Source organism: Sus scrofa, chromosome 13 (assembly GCF_054392235.1).
Source record: "Sus scrofa isolate SSC_HxYL_T2T_F1_AM1 chromosome 13, Sscrofa_HxYL_maternal_Yorkshire_Landrace_v2.0, whole genome shotgun sequence".
Classification (NCBI taxonomy): Eukaryota; Metazoa; Chordata; class Mammalia; order Artiodactyla; family Suidae; genus Sus; species Sus scrofa.
This window is the reverse complement of record NC_139395.1, coordinates 58,397,726-58,422,320: the sequence shown is the minus strand read 5'-3', so window position 1 is coordinate 58,422,320 and position 24,595 is coordinate 58,397,726. Positions and strand designations below refer to the sequence as shown.

The 24,595-nt window shown below is 40.3% G+C and overlaps 1 protein-coding gene across 5 annotated transcripts in view; it reads right to left on the bottom strand.

The window, feature by feature from the left end:
* The window catches only part of PTPRG (protein tyrosine phosphatase receptor type G), a 720,153-nt gene that overhangs the window by 267,353 nt on the left and 428,205 nt on the right, over window positions 1–24,595 (bottom strand). For all 5 annotated transcript variants that reach the window (XM_021070771.2, XM_021070773.2, XM_084988823.1 and 2 more), the window contains exon 4: window positions 23,660–23,808. In XM_021070771.2, the coding sequence (XP_020926430.1) occupies window positions 23,660–23,808 (149 nt within the window). The remainder of the gene's footprint in view (window positions 1–23,659; window positions 23,809–24,595) is intronic.

The following is a 24,595-nucleotide window of genomic DNA, read 5'->3' as shown; positions in this document are numbered from 1 at the left end:
GAAAGTGCCTGCATCACCCACCTAGGGTATGTATGGAGAGACTTCATGGAGAGCAAAGAAGAAATAAAATCTCTTTCCTGTTTAAAATCAGATATCTTAGGATAGATTGTTGCATTTCATCTCCAAAACAAATCCATGAAGCAAACAGTTTCACCCCCATTTAGCAGGTCAGAAACTAAGAAAGGTTAAATAACTTATCCAAATAATAAGCTGGAGTGTGAGTGAACTCCTATCTTTTTCACTTCATGCTCCTTTATCCTTCCAACCCCTCAAAGCTTAGTGTTGTGGACTGAATGTCTGTCTCCCCCATTTGCCCCCATATGTTGGTGCCTAGCCCTCAATGTGACGGCATTTAGAGATAGGGCTTTGGGGAGGTAATCAGGGTTAAGATGCTGTCCTGAGGCTGGGGCCTTCATAATGAGATTAGTGCCCTTAGAAGACAGCACTAGATAGCTTGCCTCTCTTTCACCAAGTGCACAGAGAAGAGGTCATGTGCCTAAAAGCCAAGCAAGAGGCCTCAGAATAAAAATTACCTTGCCTACCCCTAGAACTGTGAAAAATAAATTTCTATTGTTTAAGCTAACCAGTCTCTGGTATTTGGTTATGGCAGCCTGAGCTATGACATTCAGCCACAGCTGAATTGTTGCTAAATGGCATTTAGCAATGTCTAGAGATACTTTTGATTGTTAAAACTTGGAATAGCTGCTACTGCTATCTACTGAGAAGAGACCAGGGAATGCTACCAAACATTCTTCGAATCATAGGACAGCAACCCACAGCACAGAATTATAGTCCCAAATGTCAATGGTGTTGTTGAGGACCCCTGCTTGGATAATAGACCCTCAATAAATCACCCGCCCCCTGTTTTTTAGTGTCAAATCCATGACATACAGAGGTTCCTGGGCTAGGAGCTGAGTCAGAGCTATAGCTGCTGGCCTACGCCACAGCCACAGCCATGCTGGATCCAATGTGCATCTGCAATCTGCACCACAGCTCATGGCAAAGCCAGATCCTTAACACGCTGAGCAAGGCCAGGGATCGAACCCGTGCTCTCATGGATACTAGTCATGTTTGTTAACCACTAAGCCATGATGGAAACTCCAATAAAACCTCTTTATAAATTTTGGTTGCGCCCATAGCATGTGGAAGTTCCTGGGCCAGGGATCAAACCCATGCCACGGCAGCAACCCATGCTACAGCAGTGACAATGCTGGATCCTTAACTGCTAGGCCACCAGGGAACTCCCAGTAAGTACTTTTCAATGAGTATATGGATGAATTCAACAAGTATGTATTGAGTTCTAACATGCACTGCCAGGGGATATAAAGAAAAACCAAGTACCGTTCCTTTTCCACATATGTTCCTAGTCAGCAAAAGGAATGAAAATTTTCCAGAAACACTGTGAGAAAATGACAGCAGAGAGGGTAAGCAACTTTAAAAAGAGCTATAAACTCTTCAGGCTTTCAGAGAAAGAACATCTATACAGAGAGGGCATATGGGAGGGAGAGAGAGATTAAAGGGAGAGATGAGGACCGGAGAAGTTAGCTCAGCCAATCAGGAAGCAGAACATCAAGAGACAAATTCCATCACTGCTATCATCAGCATCATGTCTATAAAAAGGATTTATCTGGATATAACTGAATTTTTTTTTCTTTTTTACAGCTACACCTGTGACATATGGAAGTTCCTGGTGCAGGGGTTCAATCAGAGCTACAGCTGGGGCCTACGCCACAGCCACAGTGACACCAGATCTGAGCCACCTCTATGACCTAATGCTGAAGGTTGTGGCAATGGACCCTTAACCCACTGAGCGAGGCCAGGATTGAACCTGTATCCTCACAGAGGCAACATTGGGTCCTTAACCTGCTGAGCACAATGGGAACTCCCTGAATGTATTCTTGCTTGATTTCTGGGGCCAGGCTGCCCGAGTTCCTACACCGACCCCAGCCCTTCCCTAATTGTGTGTGCTAGGCATCACTAATTTAACCACGCAGGACCTTAGTTTCTATATCAGAAGATGGAAGATTTTTTAAAAAGCACTCCTCTTACAAGGTTATTGTGATATTAGATAATGCACTCAAAGATTATTATCACTAAATGATGACTATAACTAGCTTGTGTACCTCAGGGAACACTCTGTGTGTGGAACTGAGGGTGGTGGGAAGGAGTGGCAATTAAGCCTCAGTTATCTGAGTGCAGAGCTGTACACATGCGTGTGTCATCCCACTGCCAAAGCACAGAGGACTAAAGGTGCCCCGGAGGCTCTGATGATTTGCTCATGGCCATTTAATCAGAGCATGGTACAAATTACCCCGTATTTGTCTTCTGTCTCATTCCTAAGCACACTGCCTTCGCTACTGCTTTTCCTGCTGTTTATTTACACTGTTTCTTTTTGGACCAAAATCTCAGTAAAATTGCTCTAGGGACATTTTTATCTTTTTTGGTCCCAAGAAGTTGCATATATAAGTGAACCATTAGAACTGAATCAGGTCAGTGAATCACAGTGAATGCCAATAAAAGCGAGGCAAAGCATGCCTGAGGCCAACACCTCCCATTTCTTTAACTCTCAGATGGATTTCATGACCATCTGTGAATATCACACACAAATGTCACATTCTGAATTCTCCTGATTTCACTCCCTTGCCATTAGAGTGAGGAGCCACAGGAGGGTGGGTCATTGTCCCCAAATAATGCCAGATCTTGGATGGAAGGAAAGAGGACTCAAGTTAGAAAGAAAAAAAGGAAGGCATTATTAGGTTCAAATAACCCAGGATTTATTACTCTCCAATATGGACTTTGTTCCCCACCTAATCTGGAATTCCTTGTGAAAATTCTGCGATATTCCAGACCAGAGTCACTTCCTTCAAGGCACTGCTTAAGTGTCACTTTCTTAATAAGGCCTGTTAAGCTTATAATCTCCAACCCCCAACAAATCCCTGGCCCAACCAACTTCCGTGAATGTCTCTACTTTTTTTTCCCCCCCAAGTACTTTTCACCTAACAAATAATACTTTATAATGTAAGTTAAAAATAAAATATACATTTTTGGGGGCTGCCTACTCTTTGCTAGAATGTAAATTCCATAATGACAAGAATTTTTGTCCATTCACTGACATATCTCAAGTGTATATAATGGTAGCTAGCACAGAGTGAGCACTTAATAATATGCTGAATACATCACTGAATTAACATGGCATCAATTCTTCACTTGTAAAATCTATAGCTAAAAATTATTAACAGTGCTCCCACCAATTTGCTAGACATGCACCTACAACTGTGTGAGGCTTAAGTATTAGCCAGTGCTCCCGAGAAAAGCTACTCTCGATAAGGGCTGCATTTAAAATAAGGAATTTCCCACAGGATTCACCTGCCAAGTTTCCACCTGGAAGTTATAGCTCCTCCATTAGAGAATGAAAAATGTCATTGTCATAATCAGAAGTTTTCTGTGGTTTTCAGTGTGCTGGCTTTTATGCTGAAAGCCAAAGCATTAATAAAGCAATTGAAGGAGTAAGATTCTAAGTCTATGAATGTCAGTGGCAAGGTTTCACATGTGTCACTTTGCAATAATAAAGGACTTCGGAGAGAATGCTAGGGACTGGGCAGAGCGTCAGGACTACTTGTATTTTTTTTTTTAATAGAGGCTAGTGAAGACAGGACCAAAGGCAAATAAATGAGAAAAATGAAGGCAAATTCAATTAATCATTTCTCCTACTGACACTTTAATGCATTATTGCTACAATTACTCTGAAATGTCCTGGAAGAATCTTTACACCTTCTCATCCCACCCCACCCCATCCATTTTTCAGGGCATGAGAGCTGAATCATTTTGGTTGGCTTTTGTGTGTGAAGAGGTCACCTCCCTGTTTCCAGGTGCTGCAAAGTTTTGTGAAATATCAAGCTTGCCCGATGACCAGGAATTCAAGTCTCTGTGTTTTAGCTTTGACTTGTACTTGGAGAAGAGAAAAGAACCCCCCAGTGCAGAGTCTGAAAACAGTGCCATTTTCAAGCTCCGAGCAGAGCCTTGATGTTTGGACTTCAACTTTAAATTTACCCCAGGGTTCTGCTGTTACCATTGGGTGGCACTAACTTACTCAGAGGTAAGGGGTCTGCGATGGTGGAGCATAAGAGGCAGGGCTCCTGTCCAGCCTCTGGATGCTTAATATTCTCATCCATCACCTGAATCAATACAGTGCAGTCCTGCTCCCCAAGAGTGAGCCACGGACAAGGACAGCCACACAGACTAAGTTAATTTAAAAGTAATAGAGTGAGATTGCTCCCATTACATTTATCGAACCGGCACCTCCAGTGACTAGCCAAGTCCACTATAGACAATCATCTGGAAAACCCAGCAAAGCCATCAGAGCATGTTCATTTTATTTATTTTTAAATCATTCATAGTTTTCTTCTGCTGGAATGGCTATTTTAAACCGTCTTTTAGGGGAGGGGCTGCTGACTGCTGGAATTCCTTTCAGTCACTTGACTGGATTAGTCACCATCACAACAGAGAAATCTACCCCAGCTGTTGAGAATTTTGATGGACAAAGATGGCTAAGTGTAACTTAGGTAGGACCACCAGAAAAGAAAGAGGCTTGAAAGACATCCTACCAAGCGACTTAGCAGACAGCTTAGAGCAGCTGTCTTTCAAAAACCTCAACGTCAGACCTCACAGAGGGAGCCACGCCAGGGTCTGAACTGCATCGACTTCTCAGTGTGTCTACTACCTGGGTGACTTAACCTCTCTGTGCTTCAGTGTCCTCATTTGATGTGCAGGAAGAGAATACCGACACCACAAGGGTCCCGTGAGAATTAAAACAATCCCTATGCTCTGTACCTAATGAGGATCCAATAAACATGAATTTTTATTGTCATTTTCTCTATAAGCATCATCAGGTAATAAGAAAGGTCATGGAAACCTTAAGGGGAGTCAGAGTGGTTGTTATCAACCTCCTTTCTTCCTGTGTGTCTTCCTTCAAAAAAGCACAGAGACAATGAGAGTAAGTAACACAGGAAGGAAGAAAGAAGAAAGGCTTCCTCCAAAAAAGACAAAGTGAACAGAGACTTTCAAAGAGGAGGAGTCTGTTCTGAAGTAGAACAAGCCAGGAGGGCCTGTCCAAAAGTCCTGAGGCAGGAAGAGGCAAAGCCCTTGGAAGGATTTTAAAGGCCACCAAAACTGGAGTGGAAGGAACAAGAGAAGGAGTATTTCCAGATGTGGCTGGGGTGGGAGGCAGGAGCGGGGTCACGCGCACGTAATACTTTTATAGGATGTCTGTGCCAGCATGTCACCAGCAAATTGAACATCCAACGTGAGATTAAAACAAGATGAACTCATCGAGTCTCTATCTTAGAACTAGGTCGCTCATTCAACCATTTCAATATTATCTTGCAGGGAGCGAATTTATAGATAAGCCTGTGCAAATTATGCCATCTGATTCCCCTTAGCATTAATAGTTCTGCCTGACAAAACCATCTGCACTGGCCTAGCGCTACGCTCTTTAAGTCTCTTACACATGAAGAGGCGTCATGATTTTTCACTGATCTGAAATTAAAATTTCCAGCCATAAAAAATATATTTAGATCCAAGGCTACATGTCAATTCTGAAATCTTGTCATTTAAATCACGTTAGGCGTTGAATGAGATATAGGTGAAATTTAACTTTCACTGCATTTTAGTCTCGATCATGGCAAATTTATAACCCAGGAGTAAATCCTGCTGTCAAGGAAAATGTCTTCACTAAATCAGATTTGTTGCTTCCCTCCTTCCTTCAATACTTTTGTGCAACTGGAATGCTCTTCAATAAAATCCAGTTGTTTCATTCCTTTCTGACCACAAAGGGTCTATTGGTGTTACCAGTTTAGCCACTGGGAACTTGGGACTTTCCTGTAGCAGTATATTCAGTATTCAGTTATCTCCATAAATGGCGTGTTGAATACTTTTATTTAAATCTATATTGATTAGGAGCTGCTGTTGTGGCCCAGAGGTAACGAACTCAACTAGTACCCACAGATTTGACCCCTGACCTCGCTCAGTGGGTTAAGGATCCAGCATTGCCATGAGCTGTGGTGTAGGTCGCAGGTACGCCTCAGATCTGGCATTGCTGTGGGTGTGGTAGGCTGGTGGCTATAGCTCTGATTTGACCCCTAGCCTAGGAACTTCCATATGCTGTGGGTATGGCCCTAAAAGGACTAAATCAATCAATAAACAAAAATCCATATTGATTAAATCTAAAGCAAGTGCTTGGGGGAAAGGTCACCAGTAAGCTTCCTTGTAGCTGAATTCCACTGAAGTCCTTACCTCTTCATGATGGTGACGCAACACCAGACACCGCTGACTGCCCCTGCATTTCTCCAAACAAATGAGTCCCTCACCCTATGTGTGCACAGGTTTTTCCTTCAACTTCTCTGGCTTTTCCAACTCAGCCTTCTTTGCAGGACCTCTTCCTACAAGTGTCCCCTAAAGTCTGGAGTAACTCTCAGCTTAAAACTAGTTCTCATCCAACCCGACTTTTCCTTAGCTGCTCTCCCTAGCACTAAGGCATTCATTTCCCCACGCATATACAGGCCTCTCAAATCTTTATTTCCGACTTGTCTCCTGAGTGGCAGATTCATCTAACTGCATTGGTTTCTTAGATATCTCCAGCTGGACATACCTTGTACCTCTAAAATGGAATGTGGAGTTCCCACTGTGGCCCAGTGGGTCAGGAACCCAACATTGTAACTGTGAGGATGCAGGTTCAATGCCTGGCCTCACTCAGTGGGTTAAGGATCCATCATTGCCACATGCTGTGGTGTAGATCATAGATGGGGCTCAGATCTGGTGTTGCTGTGGCTGTGGCATAGGCCTGCCGGGGAACTTCCATATGCCGTAGGTGCTGCCACAAAACAACAACTACAACAACCAAAATGCATCCGTGCCCTTCCACAGGGCTCACTGCCTCAATCGAGCACTGCCTTGGACCCAGTTGCACAAACCAAAAACCTAGACATCATCTCTCTTCTTGCTACATCCAACACAAAGACTTGCCAACCTCATTTCCCAAGTATCCTTCAAATCAGTACACTTCCTCCAAGGCCTCTGCCTCCAGTCAGATCCAGATAAGTAACCACCATCATTTACCTATATTACTTTAGAAGTCGCCCAAGGTGACCTCAAACTATGGGCCTCCTCAATCCATTCCACTGTCCATACCACAGTCCTAGTTACTATCTAACGGATAACTCTCATCACATCTCTCTCCTTCTTCAGAGCACTTGAAAGGAGTTTCGTTTCCCTTAGGATACAATCCAAACTCATCACTGTCAAATCTCCAGTGGACAAGTCAGGTCTTGCGTTTTATTATGTTTTCATTCTGTCCACCTGCTATCCTGGACTTTTCTCCTCCAATATGCCATTCTCTTCCCTAAAGTCTTGCCTTGACTTGTTCTGCCCTCTGCCTGGACTGTGCCTTTCCCCATGTTCCCCTAGCCAGCCCTGCTATGTTCCTTAGGTTTCACCTCCTCTCAGGAAGGTGTCTCTGAGCTTCCAGGCTAGGTAAATACTCATCTCATTTTCCTCCAATGTAGCCTGTAGGTCACCTGTTGTTCTGTATCTGCAATCAGGGCACTAGTTCTGGTTTGTTCACCTAGCACAGAGACTGGTCAGTGCTCAGTGCCTCTATGGTCATAAAGGCAGCGGAGGCAGGTGGGGGTGGGGGGGTCAGTCTAAATTCCTACCTCATTGCAAAGGTGAATCAGCCTTCATCCTGAAGAAGTCAATGACAGTTCCTTGTCTTGTTCAGATTTTTGCACCATTAGTCCCACTATAGACACTAACATCATCTCCTTGGATTTGCCTACAATGCAAAATTCTTCATTCCATACCATTTGCTATCCATTAACTGTTTATGAGTGTGTCATATCTCAAACTGGATTTTATGATTTATGAATCCTCCACCATTCCAAGATCTATGCCTCCTCAAAACTCACTTGAAAGTCAACTGATTGCTCAATGATGGCATTTCCAGTAAAAGCCCAATTCCCTTTATCCATTATTAGGAAACGTGCTCAAGGTTACTAATCCCAATTTTAACCACAATTCTCCAATAAATCCTCAGGCTGAAAGTTTTATTTTATAGAAATATACCACCTATTAAAAATAATTATTAGTTTGCTGTCCATTTTGTCCGCTTATCTACTTGTAATAATTCCCTAAAGAAATATTTCTATTAGATTGTTTTTACTATTAATTAATGAGGATTTTGACAGGTTGACAGGTTACTGTAAAAATACCAGTAATAACAAAAATATTTTTAACAAACTAAGCTTTTGGGGAAAAAATGTGTCAAAATGGACTCAGATAAAAGAAATGCAGAAAGTGACTTAAGTTAAAAACACAAGGAGTTCCCATCGTGGCTCAGTGGTTAACGAATCCGACTAGGAACCATGAGGTTGCAGGTTTGATCCCTGGCCTCGCTCTGTGGGTTAAGTATCCGGTGTTGCCCTGAGCTGTGGTGTAGGTCGCAGATGTGGCTTGGATCCTGCGTTGCTGTGGCTCTGGCGTAGGTCGGCAGCAACAGCTCCGATTAGACTCCTAGCCTCGGAACCTCCATATGCCTCGGGTGCAGTCCTATAAAGACAAAAGACAAAAAAAAAGAAAAGAAAAGAAAAGAATGTATATATATGTATGACTGGGTTACTTTGCTGTACAGCAGAAATTGAAGGAACATTATAAATTAATTATACTTTAATAAAATAAAATTCCTAAAGAAAAGGAAACCACAGGGAAAGTTCTTCCATCATTTTAGAACTGTGTGCATATATATAGAACATATATATGTATAAAGTTAAACCTGCATTTGGCTACAAATGATTTTACTAAAAGCCTCAGGCAATTTAAAACTTGAGTAGCTCAGAATACACAAATGATAGACGCAAATTGTAAACAATATATTTACTCATCAAACTCATATCCTTTAACTGAATGTAAGGATAATCATAAAAGCAATTTATGAAGTCATTCAACCAAAACCAGAAGATGCAGGCTGGAAAATCAGATTGGACAATGTCTTGTGACAGGTGGAAGGTGGCCAGGCAAGAGGAAATGCACTGTGTTATTTTAGGAATATTACTCTAGCATGGTATTCGTAATTCACGTTTACCATTGCCCGTAACATAAAGTTTAAAGTAAATTCAAGGTCTTATGAAGGAAGACCTGATCTCACCAAATAAATGGGAGCAGATATATTTGTGTATATGCATCTCCCCTTTGTCCTCCCTCCTTTCAGTGCCATCAGAACAGGAAATAGCTGGCTGGAAGAACAGAGGGTTTGAAGGTCACGCACGTTGCAGTCAATTTGCCCTGGATTTTAATTTATGTGTGTTTAAAATGTGGACAGCATCCAGATGGTAAGTTTTCCAATGGAGATAGATAAATTAATAAATAAATAACCCAGGCATCCCTTCAGAGGACATGCTGCTATTTTGACTTGTTCATAAATAATACCTAGTGTTTTAGCAGTTTTTAAGGGCATGCTAGAAATGTGAATCATTGCTAGGACACCCCTGGTAGCCTTTTGATAATGAGACTGTCTTTAAATAACAGACACCTTTCTCTTCTGTTCTAGGAGGCAAATTTAAAGCTTCTGAAAACATAAGATGGATTTGTGAGAAGGAAGTAATATAGGAGTATCTTCTAATGGACTTTAACTCAGACCTGGGTCAGCCATGCTTGCTAAATCATGTTCAGGTGATACACAGAGTTCTTGTGAGACCACCACTCTTGAGATTTGCTGCTGGCCCAGATACTCATAGTCTTTTAGAGGTAAAAATAAAAGGTTCTTACTGTGTGAGAAGAGGGACATTTCAGGGATTCTGCCAGCATCCTTTTCTCTAGAAACAACCACAGAGAGAGGATCATATAGGAATAGAACCAGGTCTGCCATATGTGCTCTGTACTCCGTGGTCATAGCCAACTGGACCAGGTAAGGACCTCTTGACCCAACTGGACAAGTTTCAGTGTCCTTCCTGGGTCTTTGGCATTAGGTCTAAAAGACTTGTGGTGAGTATCAACAAAAATCCACAAATTCAAGAGTATCAAGAGCCAGAATACACCACACTGACTGAGAGAATGTGTTTATGCAGAAAATGCAAAAGAAGAAACCATGATGACACAAAGAGAAATCCCAGCCCCTTTTTGTTCACATCTGTGTCCTGGAGTTCCGTGAGGCACTCCTCTGTCTTTCTCATAAACTATTCTTTTATGTTTAAGCTGACTTATATTCCATGCAATCCATGAGTGCTAACAAAACTACCGTCCATGACAATGTTCTGCTTTCATATTGGCATGTCTACCTTTTCTGGTGCTCACAGGCAACATACCAGAATATGGCAGCAAAGTTTGACAATGAATAGTGAGGTATGTGCCTATTTGGAAATGCAATCATAATACCTCAGCACTCCTGTTCCTCTGTTTGAACTAAACAATTTTCTTCTGACTGAATTAACAACAGGATTTAATGAAACCACATATTTCATAATGTGTTTGGTCATGCATTTCAGTTTTGTTTGGAATCAGAACCACTTCTGTCCTAGAATATGACAGATTAAACTATTAAAAATGTATAGGCAGTAATTAGTGTATCATTGCTGGAAACACAAGAATATTTTCCAGAATAATGCGGATGTCACCCCAGAAAGATCGTTTTGAAAGAATTCTTTATAAGAATAATAAAAAAATGCCTGTCCTTAAACAGGATGTTAAAAGGGTATCTTTATAAGTGGTTCTCCTTTCCATGGAGGACTCCCTTTCTTCCCTTCAGAACAAAGAACCATGCAGATTCAGACTTCCAGTAAACCACTGTCTTATCCTTTCAGTAATTAATGGATGCTTTGATACCAAGGAATCTTAAAGAACATTTTTCAAGCCTTAAATGCAGGCTGGGCTGATTCACACATAGCACATCTAAAATGATCTGGGGAATAAATAATCACGAGTTGCAAACACTTGCCCGGAGCATTTGGGCACCGACCAGATTTCCAACAAGGGATGTGATTTTTTATGATAACAAGGAAAATTACTTACTGAAACACAAAAATGTGCCTCTCTTCTAACCCCTGGCCTTGTCCTGTAGATGCACACATGCACGTTTCCCGGGCGATCATTTAGCAAATCCTTTTTAAAAAATGACATTGGCCCTAGGGCATGTGTTTTGATGGATTTGGAAATCTCTGCTCACAAAGTAAGTTTATTTCTTTGGCTAGGCCTCTGACTAGGTTAAAATCTGATTAAGGTAGCCTACAGGTAAATTTTTGTCAGCTGCTTGGCTTAAAATAGGAGGCGGCACTTGAAAATATTTGGAGAAATTAGATTTAGCATGGCGTAGAGGCTTTTTCAGGTAAGGGACAAATTATTTTTAAGCAGACACTTGCTTTCAGCCAGGATCCTGAACATCTAAGACTCTGGCTGCCGAGTGGGGTGTCTGAGGAGCTGATGTGCTCTGACACAAGCCCACTGGGTAGAAACTGCATTTTTCTAGCAGAGGGAATGAGGGTAGCAGAAGGAAGAAGGCTGTGGCTGGGGAACAGGAGTAAAGCTGCCAGTCACCTTCTATGACCAGAACCCCCGAATAAAGTAAAGGCAGTGGAGGTCAGCTTAAGGGGGACTGTTGAGGGAACAGTGAGGTGCTGGATGGAACACTACTGCCTTGCCATCAACAGTGTTCTTCCCAGCCAGATCTGCCCAGAAGGGAGGTCTTCCCTGTCCAATTCATTAGCGATTTTTTTTTTTTTTTAAATCGTTTGCAGAGAAGCCATCTTAGATGAACATAATGAGCTTCACCCCCAATTTACCCTATTAAATAGCCCCTGGGGGAGTGGAGGAATGCTATAACAAAAGAAAAACGAAACCAAATTAACATTTTTCCTTTTTCTCAAGAGAATACAATACCTATTCTGACTCCAAATGACTACTGTGAATAAGCCTTGTTTTGACTCAACAGTAATAAGAGCAGATAATGACAATGTTTTTTTTTTTTTGGTCTTTTGAGGGCCGCACCCGCAGCACATGGAGGTTACCAGGCTAGGAGTCTAATCCGAGGGGTAGCTGCCAGCCTACACCACAGCCACAGCAACACGGGATCCAAACTGTGTCTGCGGCCTACACCACAGCTCATGGCAAGGCCAGATCCTTAACCCACTGAGCAAGGTCAGGGATCGAACCCGCAACCTCATGGTTACTAGTCGGGTTGTTAACCACTGAGCCACAACGGGAACTCCTGATAATACTATTAATTTTTACCATTTATTTGCCTTCACCTTAGGCACTCTGCCAAGTACAGTCAACACATATTTGTTTTGTTTTGTACAACTAAGTAAGATTTTCATACCCAGTCTTAAAATTAGAAAACTAAGGCTTGCAGTAGGCGAGTTACTTGTCCAGATCCTACAGGAAGGAGTGAAAGGGCTGGCATTCAAACCCAGGCACACCTATCTTTGGGCCTCTGAAATGAACACAACAGAGATGGTCATGGTACAGTAACCATAATACTTTACTGAGTTATAGAGAAGTCAAGAGACATGCAATATAAGGACATGTCTAGGAAGTAATGTCCAAGACAAGTAGTTAATGTAAAAAATGTTTAGGGAGTTCCCTTGGTGGCACAGCAGGTTAAGGATCCGGCATTGTCAACTGCTATAGCTTGGGCCCCAGCTGTAGCTTGGGTTCAATCCCTGGCCCTGGAACTTCTGCTTGCCAGGGGTGTGGCCAAAAAAATGTTTAAATATCAGAAATGCTGCATTTTCAATCTTTAACCACGAACTACTAAAACCTCTGTATTCAAGAAAGACTAAGAATAATCAAAGGGCAATGTTTAATACAGTCATCATCAAACCCTTGTATGTGATAAAAGCTGCTTTACCCCAAGAGATCAATTCCATTATAGCTATTTATGCAATGACACTAGTAATCTATGAGAGATAAACCAGCCTCACTTACACCATTGATTACCAAGCCTTAAGACAGATGGCATTGCATACTTTAATGCATGGGTCGCAAAATCATTTTTCTCTTTAATAATACACGCTTTATTGAAAAAGAAATCATTTCAGCATCATGACAATAAAGCACTGCAATTTCTATTAACCTTTTGAAAAACTTATGATTAGAAATGTATTGCTAAAATATGAGAAAAACTATAAAAATGGTTTTGCCTTCTAAACAACAATACTTGACAAAGATACTGCTTGAGGTTTTCTCTTACAACTCCTATCAAAATTAGTTAGGTTATAACTGAGGTCTAAACATAGCCTCCCTAACAATTTTTTTCCACTCAGATTGCTTTTTATTAGTGTCTTTATGCTGAAACATTTATATTTTTTTACACTGGTTCAAAAGAGAGTTGTTTTGAAACTTGATGATCTTTATAAAGACAGGCAGATATTCAAGGAAAAAACCACTAGAATAATTGGGGCCAAATGAAAAGAATTCAAAGGAAAAAATTACCTGAGAATGGTTACATTTCACGTTTGTCAACAAAACAAAATCCTGGACTCCTTTTGAAGTCCTAAAACCAGGTCAGAAAAATTCAAAAATACAGTTAAAAATCTGGTTACGGAAATAAAGGAAAAATAGTCATGAAAAGAATTAGAAAAATGGTTTTCCACTGTAGTGAATCGAATTCCTAAAAAACAATTAAAAGTAGAGGAACACAAACACCAAACATTCTCAGAGTCCTTCTCAATCTTTTGCCAAGGCTGCAAAACTAAATTCTCAAATGCCAAAGCAAAATGTAACTAAGGTTCCCCATAGTAACATTAGCACATCTGCATCGATAATGTGTATGTTGCTAAATATATACATTCAGACCTATAATTTTTTTTTATAATAAGTTCTCTTAAGCACAGAGGTGGGTAGTGACAGCGAAAACACCATATATTAAAAATTTTTAGTGCTTCATCCCACTCTCTGTTACAGTGTCTTACTCTGACTTCACTGCCCACATGTGAAAGCCTTCTGGTCTACCACCCAGTCTATCACATAAATGTCTCTCTTGTAACTAGGGTCACAAGCATGACTTTCACACTCCAGAAAGATAATTCTCATACTAATAAACAACAAGAAATTACTAGGTTTAGATCAAAACAACAAAGGTAGCAACCTGCTTTTAAAGACAGATTTTTTGCTGAAAATATGGTAAATAACTTCCCATTATCTGATACAGGCAAATAAGAAAAATCTCACGTTGAATAACTAAAAACAAAGTCTTATTTATTTATTTATTTGCTTTCAATAAAAAGGGCACCTCCTGGGCTAGGGAGCGAATTGGAGGTGCACAGCAACGTGGGATCCAAGCCACATCTGTGACCTACACAGAATTCATAGAAATGATGAATCCTTAATGTACTGAGCGAAGCCAGGGGTCAAATTGGCATCCCCATGGATAATACTAGTCAGGTTTGTAACCTGCTGAGCCACACTGGGAACTCCAACAAAGTCCTAGGCTAAGTAATAGTAATTTACTGTGAAGTCCTTCAGCTAAGCTAAGTAATTTATGACGCTAAGCCCAGTAATATGAATTCAAGTCTAAACTATTTATCAGATCTACCAAGTTTAAATCCATTCATTGATCAGCCTTTACCTATAAAATAACTTGATAAACAAAGACTTGTATCCAAAACTTTTCACTTTCTTTCTTCAAATGCTCATTTGACACAAAGGGTAATAAGTGGTGAAATGGTCAAAAAGGTTCCACGGAGAAGTGAGTTAGAAGATTCACATGCAGCTAATAAAACTTTGATCAGCTCCGATTTAAGTCTACTTTCCATTCCATCTTTACTTAATGAAGGTAGTACAGGCTTCCTAAATTTGAAAGAATGGACAATCAAAAACTATTGATAGTAACAGAATCAAGTGTACTAAAAATACCACAAAGGTTAAAAAAAAAAAAAAAGTGGACTTTCATTATAACTATTAGCAAAATAAGTTATATCATGGAAAAGTGAACACATGGGGGATCAAAAACTTGATAGAAACACAAATTCATTCATTCCCACTAACAGAGTGAGTTAAACCAAAGTACTGATTTAAAGCAAAAAGGACTTGGAAAAGGATGATGAGTATCTAGAAAGAGTTGGTGCCTATGAAAAGACACTCTCAGAGTAGCCTTACTTCATTCATCTTTCTAATAATGAACAAAGCTAGACTACTTTGAATCTCTTCATATCTGAGAAGACAAATATGATATATCCTCAGAGAAGCTTTTCATCGAAGACTTAAGTACTTCTCAATAACAATATGGTTCATAACACTGTAACAGAAGGATTACTGCAAAATATCTCGTAATCTTGTTAGTATTTTATAAAACGTACATTCTCCAGGGTTTACTATGTTCTAAAACGCTATGGAAATCAGTACCTTCTTTAACATTTACTATAGATCAGGAAAGTAGATTTTAACTTTTTCAAATCAAGACTTGGCATTTCCGAAGTTGTCCCTAGGATCTTAAAACACTGTTTCCCTTGGTTACGATATTAGTTTAAAAAGCAGTTTAAAATTCAGAAAGTTTAGTCATTTTTGGTATCCTAGCCTGGAAATATTATTTGTTTACTTATATATAAAAGTAAACACAGATAATGAAGAGAGAAAAGTAATACATATTTTAAAATAATACTTTGGGAGTTCCCGTTGTCCTCCCGTTTGGCACAGAGGAAATGAATCTGACTAGTATCCATGAGGGTGTTTACATATATATATAAACATGTCTCTCTAAGCACAAAATCCTTTCTCCAAGACAGACGCCCTATAAGAGGTTCAAATTGCCCCCTGAAAAGTATATACACCTTATTTTATATTCTAGTCAACAACATATAAGAATACCAATCTTGGAGTTCCCGTCATGGCTCAGTGGTTAACAAACCCAACTAGTATCCATGAGGATGTGGGTTTGATCCCTGGCCTCGCTCAGTGGGTCAGGAATCTGGCGTTGCCATGAGCTGTGGTGTTAGCTGGTAGCTGTAGCTTTGATTTTGAAATTAAATATCTTAGCCAGTAAAGGATGAAACAGTCTGCTCTTAAATGGAATCTTTGTTTTAATCAACTCATTAATTAAATTCCAAGCAATTCCCTTGCCATTTGATGGAAATCATTGGAGAAAAACACTATTGGCTATACTGCCAAATAGCCAGATAACCAATCTCTTTAACACATCCTGTGATCCATGAGGGTGCAGGACAAGGAAACCAGGCCCTGCCTTGAGTTCCATCAACTTAGGACTCACTCTGTGTACAAAGCAGCTTTTCAGAGAACCTGAAACAACTGCAGGAATTTAAATAAAGTACAAGGCAGGGCAAAAGAAAAAAGTGTGACGCTATGGAAGTTATGTTTAATAGAAAATACCTTAAACTCTCTTTAAAGACAGTTTTCTCTAATGACAAAGCAAGATAGAAACACTAAACAATCGTTTTGTGGCACAGGGGCGTGAGCTCACCTGGGAGAAGGAAGAGGGATGCGGGTGCCCTGGATATTACCTAGTGGTCCCAGGCAAGAGACCCAGATAACCAGGTTGTAACAGAAGCACTGGAAGAACCAGGACCTACTTCACAAGATGAAAAGCAAACCAGGGAGTCTGACTCTAGGTAGGAAGTCAGGGGCTGGGCAGATGGAAGGGAACACAGGAGCAGGTCAGGTAACATACTCACAGACGTGGAAAGGGAAGTGACTGCAGGCCCAAACAGAATGGGAATGAATCACAGAACAAGTCAGCCTTCCACTAGCAACTTCTCCAACTTTGGATAAACCTTAACTCTGAATAAGAATGTTGTACACAACCAGGATCGAGCGGGGAGCAAGATGAGAGTAGCACCTGTACGTGTCCAAACCACCAGGTAGACAAATAATTCAGTGCTTATGTCATGGGTGGAAAAAACCATGCTCTTTGAGAGCATAAACCACCAGTGCCACACTCTGGAGCCAGTTTTAAAAACACAGGTCCATAAATTCTTTATTAGTGACTATGAAATCTCAAAAGCCTCCAAGATCAAAGGGATGGTGATTGTTATGATTTGGTGCAAAAACTAATTCAATAGTAATATCTGATGCGAAGAGATGTGAAGCTACTTTGAATATTGACATTTCCCACTTAGTGTGAATATTCATCGGCATGCTGCAGAAATATGAATGCATTCAAAGGGGTATGGTCCCAGACCCCACAACGTGTCCCTGTGTAAATATATTTGGCATATGTACCATCATGCCTCTCTAGAAAAGATTCTGAATTCTAAAACATCTGGCCTCAAGGGTCTCAGCTAAGGGATTGTAGACCTATACCATATGGTAATGCATGCCTGGTATGTATTAGGAAAAATGTCTTTGCCTCTATTCACTTGCTAAGATTCTCTAAATGGAGCTGAAATGAAGCAGCTGTGAGTTTCACTGGAAAGGGCACATACAATCAATTTGGATCATTTAAGCTTATTGAAGACTTCAACTCATAAAGCACCAATAAGTCTGAATCAACAACTCCTGCGATCTCTCATTGTAATAAACAAGATTTTAATTACCTCAGACCATAAGCATGCAATGAGCCTCCACCTTAATGGAGCTCTCAGAGGTTTTATCTGGAGGTTTCTCTTTGCATTAACTCCAACTTCAGTTATTAGCGGAAACACCACATGACTCAGTTCCTATTAGTGCTATGTGGACTTTTATTTAAAACAGGGAATGAGTATAGGGTAGGGAGAAAATTTGGGATAGGGTAGGAACCATCACAGATGACTGGTTGGAGAGATAATACAAAGTGGACTAGCCATGGAAAAACTCGAGTATCACCGTTTAATCACTGAAATATTTGAGCCTTTGGACCTTAAGGATACTGAGTCACATCTGCAAAGTCCCTCTTGTCATGTAAAGTAATAACTATATTCACAGGCTTCAAAGATTTGTGTGTGGACATTTTGCAAGGAGGGGCTATTATCCTGCCTATCCACACGCCCCCCGCCCCATAGACCTTTCTTTATTCCTTTAATTTACCGAGTATTATCTGTTTCAGGGCCTTTGCACGTCCCTGTTCCACGGGCAGGCTCCAATTAATCTCTTCCCTTATTTTAATAATATCTTAAATCTTTATATCTGTTTCCACTAGGGTCCTCATCTCATGATAAAAAGCCCCTCTCTTTCAGAGACTATATCACAATTGATATTACACAGTTCTTTATATAACTGCTTGGTCATTTCTGTGTAAATGACTAGAATATAAATATTTTGACTCTGCTGAAGTAGGACCCTGCTTCAGCTTTGTAACTCAGCATCTAAAGGACAGAAGCACTCAAGAACACTTTGCTGTTAGACAGGACATAAGGCTAATAAGTGGTACAACATGATTGGTGGTGTCTCTGGTGTGCTGGGATGCAGGTTCAATCCCCAGCCCAGCACCTCGGGCAGTGGATTAAGGATCCAGCATTGCCACAGCTGCAGCATAGATTGCAACTGTGGCTCCAATCTGATCGCTGGCCCAGGAACTCCATATGCTGCAGGGTGGCCAAAACTAAAATACAACAAAACAAAAATCAACCAACTAACCAACAAACATAAAATAAAAACAAAAACAAAATAAAAAAACTAAAAAGTAGGCAGTGAGTGCAAACGAGGGTCCAAAGTGGGTTTAGTCACCTAGGCACGGCCTTGTCATCTGATTTCAACTTTCTTTTTCTTTTTTGTCTTTTTTAGGGCTGCACCTGTGGCATGCGGAGGTTCCCAGGCTAGGGGTCAAGTCAGAGCTGTAGCCTTTGGCCTACGCCACAGCCATAGCAATTCCAGATCCAAGCTGTGTCTGCGACCTATACCACAGCTCACAGGAAGTCCGGATCCTTAACCCACTGAGCAAGGCCAGGGATCCAACATGCATCCTCATGGATACTAGTCAGATTCATTTCTGCTGAGCCATGATGGGAACTCCTCAACTTTCTTTTTCTACTTAAACTAAACTATAAAGAATGCTACTATCAAAGGGCTTTTATTTTGTTTCTATACAGACATTTATTTTTCTATCAGATTGGATGTTTTTAAATGTAGAACTAAAAAGACTGAGTTCAGGATTTCAGCCAGGAGAGTGTGGAGAGGCTTAATTTCTGGATGTGGTCAAAGTTGTTGGAGATGACCTCAAAGAATTCCTGGGAAGCAGAAAAACCTACAAAGTTGGGTTTTTTGCAACTTGCCCTCAGGGAGGAGATCCAGAATTTTGTGCGGCATATGCTTAAAATTCAACCTGCAGTACAGGAGCATGGAGGCAACTTTTGAAATATCCAAGGCCATGCCTCTACTGCAACTGGAATCTAAAGGAGCCAGGACCAGCAATGCTCTGACCCATAAGGTAAAGGTCATCTCCTCTCTAAAAACTGCAAAAGGAGGGAACAGAGTTTCCATAAGTCCTCTCTATTCAAACTACTTAAAACAATGTCACATAAGTAACGGAAAGCTGGATTTCACTAAACATACTCTGGAGTTGCCCAACTGTTACATTTTGCTGGTTCATTCTTGGTTGTGGGGGCTTGACTTATGAACTGGAATGTTTAGCAGCATCTCTGGCTTTTACCCGCCAGAATCTGGATAGCATTCCACTGCCCACAGTAGTAGCAATCAAAAATGTCCCCTGAAAATGCCTAAAATTCTCTGAGAAGAAGGATATTGTCACTGGATGAGAATATTGCTGTATTCTACCAATGCCAGCCCAATCAATGACTCAACTCTGAATCTGTATACAAGACAAATAAATAATGTCCCCATTGCTGATCAATTACTACATGGTATATCATGATTTTCTCACTTTCATTTTACTTTCTTGAAAAAGCAATACAGTTCTGTGGAAAGAAACAAACCAAGACTGAGATGTTCGGTATGAAAATCTGAAGGAGAGTTGGTGTTAATAAAAAACTCAAAGCAATTTAACATAAAATATTATAGATATGTTTTGCACGAAAGTGAGCAACTTTTGTGTACATATTTTAAAGTTAGATTTGATCCCGTAACCTTTGCTCTTTGAAATTCAAGTTCCTCCAAATATAACCACTAAGTAATTTAACATGTTTATCACATTAAAAAAAAAAAAAAAAAAAAACCTAAGAACCAGATGGGCTTCAATGAGGAACCAATTAATATAGGCAGCCTTACCATCTGACATTACTTAGAAGAAATAAATTCAAGTAACTTGGTCAAACAGTAATTCTGGGCATTGTAGCTGCCATTTCTAATTAGTTTCTGAATTTCATGGTACTCTTTGAGTAAAAAGAAAAAAAATTCATTTAAAGTAGTAAGTTTTCAAAAGAATATATATCTAGTCTCTTCAATTCTCCAGAATAGAAGAGGAGGATACAGACATTAGGGGATGTGGTTAAGAATGAGGAAGAAGTTCCTGTTCCTTCTGCAAGAGTTTTTCTCTTTTTTCCTTTTTTTGGGGTCACACCCATGGCATAAAGAAGTTCCCAGGCTCAGGGTCAAATTGGAGCTGCAGCTGCTGGCCTACACCACAGCCACTGAAATGCCAGATCTGAGCCATATCCATGAACTACGCCACAGTTTGAAGCAATGCCAGATCTCCAACCCACTGAGCGAGGCCAGGGATTGAACCCACATCCTCATGGATGCTAGTCAGATTCCTAACCCACTGAGCTACAACAGGAACTCCTTTAAAAAAAAAATTTTTTTTTTTACTTTATTAAACTATGGTGGATTTACAATGTTGTGTTAATTTCCGCTGGACAGAAAAGTGATCAGTTACATACACACACACATATGTATTGTTTTATAATTCTTTTCCATTACCGTTTATTACAGAATACTGAATATAGTTCCCTGTGCTGAAGAGTAGAAGCTTGTTGTTTATCTATTCTACATACACTAGTTGCCTATGTTAATCCCAAATTCCCAATCCTTCCATTCCTCACCCTTCCTCCTCCTTGGCAACCACAAGTCTGTCCTGTGAATCTTTTTCAGAGTTTTTCTTTTCCAAGGCAGCTGCCAAATTAAGTTTTCAAACTTTCAATCCCAGGTCTTTTGCCTGGAACAACATTGACTGAACAAATGGTAACCCAATTCTAGGATAAAGAGGCATCAGAACAATGCTAGTGGAACACAAACTTTCCTTCAACTCACACTGCCAGTGGGAACTGGCCAGCAAAGGCAAGGGAAACCCCAAACTTAAAAATCTGATGTAATTTTGCTTCTAGGAATAAGTTTTCCAAGTACAAATAAAACAAAGATTTCTTAAGAAATGACTCATATAATATAAAAGGATAAAGTGAACCCATTAAGTAGAAAAACCTACTCCGTAAACCATATAATTAATGTGACTAGGACAAGAAGTCATAGAGATAGAGAAATCCTAACACAGAAAAAATTCTGATACTGAGAATTTGTCTGATAAACAAGAAAAAACATGCAGCACTTTCTCAGAATGGATATCTCAGGTTTCTACAGCAATCATGGATAAGAACAAATCGATATGTGAATATAAGTGTCTATAAACATAGCAATACTATAAATTTTTTTTTTGGTCTTTTTTAGGGCTGCACCCATGGCACATGGAGGTTCCCAGGCTAGGGGTCCAAATGGAGCTGAAGCTGCCGGCCTACGCCACAGCCACAACAACACCGATCGGAGCCACATCTGTGACCTATACCACAACTCATGGCAACACTGGATCCTTAATCCACTGAGCGAGGCAAGGATTGAACCTGCATCCTCACAGATACTAGACAGATTCATTTCCGCTGAGCCACAACGGGAACTCCAGTAAACATAGAAACACTATTGATTTTCTGATCTTGTAGGGGCTTTTCACCTAAGCTTCAAGGTTGCCTAGAGGATCCATGAATGGCTTAGGAAGCAAGGGTGAGTGATGAGCTCCTATAAATTATGGGCAAATCTGTGTGCACATACACGTATTATCTCTGTGGAGGGGGATGTAAAGTATTCAACAGATGATCAAAGTAGGTCATGACTTATACAAGCTATAAAACACTAAGAGTTGTCACCCCATATTTGAGTCCAGCCATAGTTTTGAATACAAACCCACTCTCTTCTATAAACTTGTAAAGCTTACCACATGGGCATCCAAACAACCAACAAATATGTTTGTCCCAGTGAAAGAATATCCATATTCTGACCATGATTAAAGGTATAAAAATAAGGCTGGCAATAGAATGGATGTGTTGTCCCACTAAAGATTTTAAAAGGAATTTGGAGACTTGTTCTCTCCCTCCCTCACCAAAAAGAAACACATAACCTACTGCACCCACCCTTTCTGTGGTCTTGCAGCATGGACCTTTGAGAAAACTGACACAGTGGTGGTGAAATGTCACCATAGATCCCAGCAAAGTTAACAGCAAGTCACAGGACCACTGGTCAACCGCCTCTTTCTTGATGGCGCACAAACCTTAAAACAGCTTCCCTTCTGAGAGACTGTTCTGAGATTCCTCTTCAGGTATCAACTATCTTTTCTCTTTTCTAAAGGGTGAAAACCCAAGTCACCAGAGTTTTGTACAGAATTTCACCTCCAGAAAACAGGGTTTCAGAAATGGACAGGGAAAAGAAACTGTGTCACCATCAAAAAATGGGCAGAAGATCTAAACAGACAGTTCTCCAAAGAAGACATACAGATGGCCAAAAAACACATGAAAAAATGTTCAACATCACTAATTACTAGAGAAATGCAAATCAAAACCACTATGAGATACCACCTTACACCAGGCAGAATGACCATCATCCAAAAGTCTACAAACAATAAATGCTGGAGAGGGTGTGGAGAAAAGGGAACCCTATTACACTATGGTGGGAATGTAAATTGGTGCAACCACTGTGGAAAACAGTATGGAGATTCCTCAGAAAACTAAAAATAGAATTAACATTTGATCCAGCAATCCCACTCATGGGCATCTATCCAGAGAAAACCATTACTCGAAAAGATACATGTATTCAAGTGTTCATCGCAGCACTATTTACAATAGTCAAGATATGGAAACAACCTAAATGTCCATTGACAGAGGAGTGGATAAAGAAGATGTGGTTCATACACACAATGGAATGTTACTCAGCCATCGAAAGGAAAGAAATAATGGCACTTGCAGGAACATAGATGGACCTAGAAATTATCATGTTAAGTGAAGTCAGTCAGATGATGGTGAGGCACCCACATCAGATGCTATCACTTACATGTGGAATCTGAAAAAAGGACAGAATGAACTTCTTTGCAGAACAGACACACATACTTTGAAAAACTTATGGTTTCCAAATGAGACAGGTTGAGGGGTTGGGGGATACACTGAGGATTTGGGATGGAAATGCTATAAAATTTGGTTGTGATGATGGTTGTACAACTATAAATGTAATAAAATTCATTGAGTAATTAAAAAAAAAAAGAAAGAAAGAAACTGTGTTAAGTGAAACCAGTGGTTTGAAACCATCAACTTGGGTGAGTCCATTTAACCATGATATCCACAACTTCTATAGGCTTCACCAGTTAAACAAAGGTGGAAAACTTGCGGATGGATATCTACCTATCATGCTGCCTATTAAAGATTTCCTGAGACAAGGGCAGGGACAGTACAAGTTTGGTTTGCAAAATGACTTGGGATGAAGAGGAAGCATCTCATTAAGGACCCAAAGCACAGCCACACTTGACATCTCAAGATTCTCTCACCTCCACGGGAAACCTCCTGCCATTGATGCTGTGTTCAGAGCCCGCAGAGCCATTGCTGTGGCCCCAGTGAAATTCCACCTTCTCGGCCTTGAATCTGCCAGGCAGGCCAGCGCCGCTGACAAAATAGTCGTCTTTCAGAAGGATGGCAACTGTGCAAAGTAGAAGGGAAAGGGAAATGAGTTTCAAAACCAAACTTGAAAGATTTCTACTGTTGCTTCAAATGAAGTATGTGATTACATGATGTGAATTCTTTCTTCATGTACCTGTTAAAAAGCAAGCCAAAAAAACATTAGTCTGAATAAATCAGCACCTTCTAGCTGCAGAATGTTCTCAAGAACCAGCTGACTCTAACTCATGAAAATTCCCAGGGCATGGTGGCAGAATTTCTTTTCTTTTTTTTTAATATAATGATTTTTATTTTTTCATTATAGTTGGTTTACAGTGTTCTGTCAATTTTCTACTGAACAGCATGGTGACCCTGCTCGCAGAATTTCTTATCCATTTCACAGTTGAAAAAAATAAATTAAAAAAAAAAAACAGAGACAATGACAGAGTAAGTAGCTCTGAATCAGGGTTTCCTAAATCTGCTTGATGATCAAAATTATCTGAAAAGGGAGATTCCTGGGCTACCCCAAGATTCAAGGTCTGGTATAAGACGGGAAATATATAGGCTGGATACAAAAGACGTGTTTCTTTGATCAGAAAATTTAAACAAGATATCAGGAAATAAAATTTGCAGGTTCTACCAATATTAAGGCAACAACAGTGAGAAGCTAGCTGGGATTGGGGATTGCATTCACATTTGGGAATGGTGTCTAGGTAAATACAGTGAAAATTCTACTCTTTGTGTCACTCGAATAACTATTAGATAAACTTTACTAACTCTTTTGATTGACTTTACTAATTCTTTTGATTCTAAGTATAAGAAAATTTGGC